Source organism: Merops nubicus, unplaced genomic scaffold (assembly GCF_000691845.1).
Source record: "Merops nubicus isolate BGI_N331 unplaced genomic scaffold, ASM69184v1 scaffold7997, whole genome shotgun sequence".
Lineage (NCBI taxonomy): Eukaryota > Metazoa > Chordata > Aves > Coraciiformes > Meropidae > Merops > Merops nubicus.
This window is the reverse complement of record NW_008619521.1, coordinates 5,847-13,709: the sequence shown is the minus strand read 5'-3', so window position 1 is coordinate 13,709 and position 7,863 is coordinate 5,847. Positions and strand designations below refer to the sequence as shown.

Here is a 7,863-nt window from a genome sequence, read left to right as displayed (position 1 = left end):
AGTACCTTTTCTTCTGCTACATGCTAAGGAATCCCATAATACAACCACCACTCACAAACCATATTTACTCAAGGCATTAGGTCCACAGCAGAAAACATGTTAGCACATCCTTGTCTGCCAGACTATGGCAATTAAGTATTGCCACTACACAGTTCTTGAAGACAAAAGTTATATAGTCATTCTAAGTATCTAAAACTAGATGTAATATTAGAGCCTGTCTTCACACCAGGCTTCAGCCTTAAGGCAAGATAACAGTAATTCTCTATAAGCTTTTCTTCCTTTTTATTTGTAAATTAATATAAAGCACATAGAACTTTAAAGTTGCTTTATGCACTTCCATCTGCTCTTATTTTTCATTTTGAGTACAGTCAACTTCTTCATCCCTAAAACCTACCCAAGTTGTTAGAGAGGTTTTGTTCCTTAGTGATTTGTGCCTCAGTGTGGCAATGGTTCGGAAGTTGATCTTTGCTTTAAAGAGACACATGCCATCAAGACAGCAAAATCTGATGAAGACAAATTGTACTAATAACTTTAAAGAAGTGAAAAAAAAAAAAAAAAAAATCACAGGCATTTTACTTGTAGGTGTTTTGTTTTTTGGTTTTTTTTTTTTTTTTTTTAAAAAAGATTCCTCCTAGTTCCATGAGTGACTAAATATTTTTAACTCTATTTGGACACCAATCTGTGTTAAATCAGTACTTAGAGCAGCCTGCTCTACTGCTGAGTTACAGAATTTTAAGGTTTTGTCTTTGCAGTTGTTCCTAAAGTGTAGTCCATCTTTACAGTACAAACATAGCACCTCACCTGGCTAATAAGAGCACCTTCCAGTCTGGACATCACTTCAGTATTGACAATAAAGCGTTGTACCATAATTAAATAGTAATGCTACTGGTGCAAGTGCTCTCCAAGCTTTACAGATGCATAAGCTCTTCTGCATTTACTGCAAAGACAGTCTCAAGAATACTAAGCAAGAAACCTGTTTTAGTGCTGGGGAAGGGAAGTCACAAGTAAGCTACATAAAGAAATACCGTTGTTTCTAGTATTAATTTTCGCCCACATTTATTTAGGAGTAAAACAAACAGCAAACATTACAGCAAATGGGACATTCAAGCCCAGATTTAAAAAAAAAGAGAGATGCCTGGATGGATTCTCAATTTAGGCACCTCAAGATTGCTGACAAAGTACACAAAAATAAGTGAAAGTAATGAGCATTTCAGCAAACTTCATAAGTGCATTTCAGTATTTATTTAGATGTTTAAGCTCTCGCACTAGATTTTACAAGCTGGTGAACACTGGCAAAATTATTTCTCCCACAGAACTATAACCACACATTCCCAAGACAGTATAAATATATGGTTGAACTAACATTAATACACATCACCATTTTATCAATTACATAATAAAACAAATTATCAAGTATCCAAATATTAAGTTATGCAGCTTGAAAGGCATACAAAATATTACAGAGGTCTGCCCAAGTCATAGCAGAAACTCGAGGAAAAAGGAAAAAAAAAAGAAAAAAAAACACACTTTCAACAAAGCAATAGTTGGTAAACAACTTTCAATAGGTACAGTAAAAGAAACTACAAGATTTTTCAGAAACTTTCTGATTAAGAATATTTTAGCTACAATAACAAAGCATTTCTACGTTTTAAAAAAATATTTACTAAAGTAAAGGGCATATTCTATACTTCCTGCACAAGACAAAGGCAACATTTTACTAGAAATATTAAATAGCCCCTCCCAACCTTTTCAGGCCCTCTGTTAAGTTGCACATGAAGTGCCAACATTAATTTTACTGTAAGGCTTTTTGTCTGGAGACATTAAAGACTTGTGTGCTTCTGTACAATTTAAAAGATTTTCTACATGAGTAACCAGAGACTAATGATTTGTAAAATGAAAATGTTCAGATAACAGAAAACTACAGATGTTGGGGTATAAAGTTGCTGTAATTCATAGTATTAAAAACACAGACTGTGCAAATCCTGATAATTCTAGTGCGATTGTGGGAGACAGAACATACAGTGAGCAGGCAGGACTACCTCAGAGGCCATATTATTCAATATTGAAATGACTGTAGAAAAAAAAAAAGTAAGGTCCAGATGAGCTGGTAGTTCTCACATCATCAGAGCTACGCTCACTTATAAGGAGAAACACGTAGCTGATATGCTGGGTATTTTGGCACCTAATCTCTCTACAGACTGATTTTTAGTACCCCAATTTTTAGTAGTTGAAACTAGGTGGGTAAGACTCAATGGCATGATTAAAGGATATTTGAACCGGTAATTGATGTGCAAGGACACAGCTCAGAAACAGGATACAGCAAAAACATTTACTGGGTCTCCAAACAGATGGATATTAATCTAAACATAGAAGTTGCATTTCTACTAAGCCTTTAGCCTATTAAATACTCCTAAGGAAGCTTCCTTTACTACTAAAAAACTATCAGACCGACGTCTTCGGCATGCAGTCTGCTTATTTCTAGTTTCCATCCTTTATTCCCAAAGAAGTACTATAGGCTGTTGAGCTTTACTGAATACAACAATTATTTCGGTGACCATTGGAGTCTTTGAAGCGCAGCCGCATCTTGGGCCGGTATTTCTCCAAGTACAGAAGCTGCTTGCTGTTAAAAGCTCCGCGTCGCTTCCTAGAGGGAGGAGAAGAAGACTTTAAACAGAACATTAATCTACTGCCCGGTGAAATAATATCACCAACCAGAGAAAAATATTTTTAGGTCACTGAAAAAACCCACCATTAAGTCAAGAGTGTACCCAAAGTACGGATAACGAGAAGCTAAGTGCCAGGAAAGTGGGTGGTGGCTCCTTTCACAAACACCTCACTGCTCAAAGGGGAGCACAGCACTTCACAGGGCGCCTTAGCCTCTGGTGCACAAAGATTTTACACTCAGGCCTTCAGAAGCAGCTTCAAAAGGAAGCTATAGAGCAGACATGGGAAGGTCATCTTAAGCAAGCTGAAGTTATTTAGTCTCTTAAAAGTAATTATGAAGAATATTGCAATATTCAAGAATATAAACACTAACTCCCCATAATAAGTTTAACAGGAATTGAGCTTTCCTGGTTTTCTCAAACCAGATGTGTGAGAAAGAAGAGTACATTTTTGGTGTTTGGAACATGTACGGGGCTTTCTGTTCCTCGCTTTGTATACATCAGCCTGTTAAGATGTACAGGTTGAATTTAACTCCTTAATGGCTTCACAATTATGCAAGAAATATTTTGGTATAGTTCATACAGGATGCTATTTCTTTTAAATACACTTAAAACCTGCAAAAACTTGCAAAATTAAGGCACTGAGACTAAAATTGTCCCCATCCAACATACATATATTTATAAAAAATGCAAGGAAATATTTTTCTTCAGTATATTACCAGAAAATAAGAACCGTTTGATGTAACACAGAAGAAAGGATCCACAAACATGACTGTTAGTTCTAGCAAGTAGACACAGAACCTCAACTTAAAAAGCTATTCTGCCTCTTCTATGTCCAAATAATAAAGACAACCCTGAAGATCTAACTGAAACGTTATCAGGTTTAGGTCATAGTGGTAGTTTTGTTAAATAAATACTTAACTGATTCTGTGTGTTAAAAAGTCCAGATGTAGTAAATATCTTACCAAAAAAAAAAAAAGTGTAAAAAGACAAGAACAGCATTCAGAATTTCCTTTAGTGCCCAAGGACATATGAATGTGTTAAATCTTGGAAACAGCTAGAAACTAGCTTCATACTCACTGTCTTATGAACTGTACTGCATCTTCATACTTCATTCCACATTCTATCAGTGCAAGAGCAACTAAGACTGGAGCTCTGGAAACAAACAAAAAATAATCAGTTTAGCATTTGACAATACACACTTAGGAAAAAAGTTTACTATCATAGAATCACTATGGTTGGAAAGGACCTCCAGGATCATTAAGTCCAACCTTCCTCCCAACATTTCCCTAACCACTGGACCATAGCCACAAGTGCCACATCCACTCGTTTTTTGAACGCCTCCAGGGATGACAACTCCACCACCTCTCTGGGAAGCTCATTCCAGTGTCTAAGCACTCTCTCAGTGAAGAAATTCTTCCTCATATCTAGTTGAAATCTTCCCTGGCACAACTTGAGGCCATTTCCCCTTGTCCTATCATCAGTAATTTGGGAGGAGAGACCAACACCAGCCTCACTACAACCTCCTTCTAGGTAGTTGTAGAGAGCAATAAGGTCACCTCACAGTCTCCTCTTCCCTAGACAGAACAACCCCAGTTCTCTCAGACACTCCTCATAAGGGATGTTTTCCAGCCATCGCACCAGCCTCGCTGCCCTTCTCTGGGCACGCCCCAGCACCTCCATGTCCTTCTTATCCTGTGGTGCCCAAAACTGGACACAGGACTCAAGGTGCAGTATCACAAGTGCTGAGTCCAGGGCCACGATCACCTCCCTACTGCTGCTGGTCACACTGTTATTGATACAGGCCAGGATGCTGTCATTCAGTGACAGGAATATAATTTTACGTCATTCAGTAGTTTTTGCATGAGAGCTGTAGTAAAGGCCTTTTAGTCAACAGATGATGCTGCTAAGTCTAATACAGACGTAAAAGTAGTTCAGATAACTGGAAACCGTTCTAAGTGTGAGGTCATTCTAATACTGGATATGTGACTATTTCACATTTTACTCAAATTTTTGTAGTCAAGCTTAACAAGTCTTCCCGGGGATGGAAATTCAACTGATCTCTAAAACTTTACTCACCTTCCAAGACCAGCAACACAGTGTACAGCAATGCAACAACCAGGTTCTTCACGAAATTTAACTTTAAGGAGGTTTAGCCAATCATCAACAATCTGGTTGGATGGTGGAGCACCGTCATCAAAGGGCCAGTCCTAGAACACAGCACGACACACGTCAATAATAGAACTCTTCATGTTCGTCTGCTGTGTGCATGCACACAAAAAAAGGAGGAGACAACTGACAAAAGCTGACAGTTCAGGGAACCACAAGCTTACGGTTTTCTGAGAATGTAACTACAGCAATATTAGGAATATAATATTTTTGATTCATTTTCACTGAGCAAATGACTTTGCTCAAAACCAGACTTTTTTTCCTGACAAGACAGAATATCTGTAATAGCTTTTGCCTCTATCAGCTGCTGGAATACACTTGTGGAGTTAATAAGTTGGTGTCAAAAGACTTTTTTTTTTTTTTTTTAAATTTGTGAGGGTGAGGGAGTGGATTGGTTTTAAATTCTGCTTCCACAGCACTTACCAAAACCTGAATGCCTTCTTTTTCTACCGGAGCAGTGTCATAAGTAGCTTCACACACTCTCACCACTGTGGTAACACCATATTTCTTAAGTTCCTAGGGAGTTAAAAAACAAACAAACAAACAAACAAAAAAACCCTGCTGTAAGAGTAAATTGACTTCACTTACCATTTCATTTTCTCAGCATGTTAGCTTATTAATTCATTCCAAAATTTTCAGTAAACTCACGCAGATGCTTGCCACCTTGTGAAGAACACAGAAAGCTGAAATAACTGAAAACCTGTGTGCTAATGCCAGATACCTTCAAGCTCTTCTACAAACACATCTGAAGATTAAGTTCTGTTATATTGGATCAGGCTTCTTTCATTTTAAAATCAGGTCCAGATAATATTGATGAAATAAGTACTCCATTCTCCAAAAGGTCATTCCTTTTAAAGGAACAGGAAGTTTCCTGGTTTGCAAAGCTATACACCTCACTAAAAGAATTGAGTGAGGTTTGTATCTTCCCCTTGTCTCCCTCTACTTAAAACACCAGGTTTATAAGACCTCTTACTGTTAGGAATTATGAACACAGGCCAATAAATTATCCCAGTTCCTGAGTTATAACTAGAGAAAAATAAAATTTAACTTTGCGTTTTGCTATTACCCTCCACTTAAAAAGGCAAATCACTCTTCATTCTCTCTGCAACCACTGATCATTCACACCATAACTGTCACAGTAATGACTGAAGCACAGCCTAAGCATACTTTATCTAGTTGCAAGTATCAAAAGCAAGCAAATTTTCTCACTCTTTCTTGTAAATTATCCCACACTGAACGCAAAATAGAGGTACAATACACCTAAAATCCTGCTAACAAGGGACTGCATTACAAACTCAGATCTTAGCAGGAGGTAAACTTTGAAGAAATCTGTTAGCATACATGCATACACTTTCAACTGTTCACTTTATCACTCAAACACGCTAAATGCAAGGTTTAAAAGATAAATTCAGATGAATATATGCCAAGGCACATTTTATATATATATATATACATATACACACACACACATTAAATATATACCTGGCTTTAGTCAGTAAACAATTTCAGCATGTACCAAAACACCTAAAAATAGCTTCAGCAGCTCTGGATGCAGAGCATGCCTACCACCAGAAAATTTCACTCCAGTAGATCTGTTATGACACTCAGAGGATTCTTTTTAGCTACAGTAGAACCATGATCTCCTAATACTGAAGGAAGATAAGATAGTGAAATCCTGTTGTTTGGTCCTAAGGTTCTGATCCACACTGTATAATGCATTACCCTCCTTTTAATCACCATGCAACAGGTCCAAGTAAATGTTACAGCAGTTTAGGTGAATCTAAATGTGAGTTCCTACTACTAGCAGATCTTTGTATTGTTCTACACTACTCTGCCAGATAATTCCCATTTTCAGACCTAAAATTGTACTTAATCTACAATATACTAAATGCTATTTATTTGCTTCACTTTCAGAAGTATGTGAAGGCTGACATATATCTGAGTGGCTTTGTCTGTAATCTTTGGAGCATGGCATCAGTATCTGAAAAAGGTCAATATATGACCAGTCTCAGTACCTCTTCACATGTGTTCCACAGCTGTTATCAACTAGTAAAGAAGAAAATGGTTAAATACAGTATGCTGTTCATGCATTAAAACCCCGCATCAGTAAGAATTCTGTCCTGGCCTTACCTCTATAAATTTGTTTAAGGTTGCATTGGTTGGATTGTGTGTGATTAGGAATCTCATGTTCTTGTAGGTGATTTCCACAGGAGCTGGGCGGTTCATTCGGGCCATATTGATTTAGTTAAACATGCAACAAGATTATGAAAGGATTAAAAAAAAACCCTCTAATACAGAAGTGATGTAGAGAAACTGAAGTCTACTTCACTATACTCCACGTGAAATTCTCAGTGCTCGGAAGTATGAAGTTGGGAGCAATGGGAAATGAAATGAACCTCCTAACAAGAAGCAGCAATTCTTCAATCCAGTAATACTGAGGCAAAAGAAAGGCAGTGCACCGAGGTTTACCCCATCCAGGTCTGAATTCTGTTGTTAAATGCTCTGCCAATTTCAATTCAATACTTCTTATCCTGGTCAACCACTCTTAGGGGGGCTTCTTGGTGGAGCAGTAATGAATTTCTACAGTTCACTTGTCTGCATAGAGGTCGTGCTGTGCCTGGCAGTAGTCTCCACTGCCCTTCAGAAACTCCATAAATGTGTGACCAAGAACACCACAGAACTGCTGTAAAGAGAAGGGGGAAAAAAAAAAATATAATGAGCACAGGTGAAGCAAGGCTATTGTGAAGACATCAAGCACTATAAAATGAAAAAATAAAAACAGAGCAACTAAGCAGTTCCACAAGGTTTATTACTTAATGCAAGGATCAAGTTTCCATGAGAATCCTGTTACCTTTCTTAGCAAAGATTACTTGAAAACAAATACATCTACTTAATACAAAGTTTCCATATATGGTTGTTTCAACATCAAAACCTGAAATGTATTAAAATCCCAATTCAAATGTGCTACACATACCAACAAGGACCAAGTTTTAAGATCTCCAGTACTTATATAAAGCACAGCTCAGCATCA

At 37.5% G+C, this 7,863-nt stretch overlaps 1 protein-coding gene across 3 annotated transcripts; it reads right to left on the bottom strand.

The window, feature by feature from the left end:
* Positions 1–1,039: 1,039 nt before the first annotated feature.
* PTP4A1 (protein tyrosine phosphatase type IVA, member 1) lies at positions 1,040–7,515 on the bottom strand. 3 transcript variants are annotated; one of them, XM_008943810.1, is made up of 5 exons: positions 6,963–7,515; positions 5,256–5,348; positions 4,743–4,873; positions 3,744–3,818; positions 1,040–2,644 (listed from the first exon to the last, which is right to left on the bottom strand). In XM_008943810.1, the coding sequence occupies exons 1-5, from the start codon at positions 7,065–7,067 to the stop codon at positions 2,527–2,529; spliced, it is 522 nt and encodes a 173-aa protein (XP_008942058.1). In that variant the 5' UTR covers positions 7,068–7,515; the 3' UTR covers positions 1,040–2,526. The 3 variants fall into 3 exon arrangements, with proteins under 3 accessions (XP_008942058.1, XP_008942060.1, XP_008942061.1); XM_008943812.1 differs by lacking the exon at positions 3,744–3,818; XM_008943813.1 differs by lacking the exon at positions 5,256–5,348 and having other exon boundaries at positions 6,963–7,058.
* Positions 7,516–7,863: the final 348 nt, after the last annotated feature.

Excerpts from the sequence above, each read along its gene's own strand:
- PTP4A1 (XM_008943810.1), bottom strand. The coding sequence starts at position 7,067 with ATGGCCCGAATGAACCGCCCAGCTCCTGTGGAAATCACCTACAAGAAC. Across the intron at positions 5,349-6,962 it reads CCTTAAACAAATTTATAGAG|GAACTTAAGAAATATGGTGT; the intron begins GTAAGGCCAGGA and ends TTAACTCCCTAG. Across the intron at positions 4,874-5,255 it reads AAGAAGGCATTCAGGTTTTG|GACTGGCCCTTTGATGACGG; the intron begins GTAAGTGCTGTG and ends GCTGTGTTCTAG.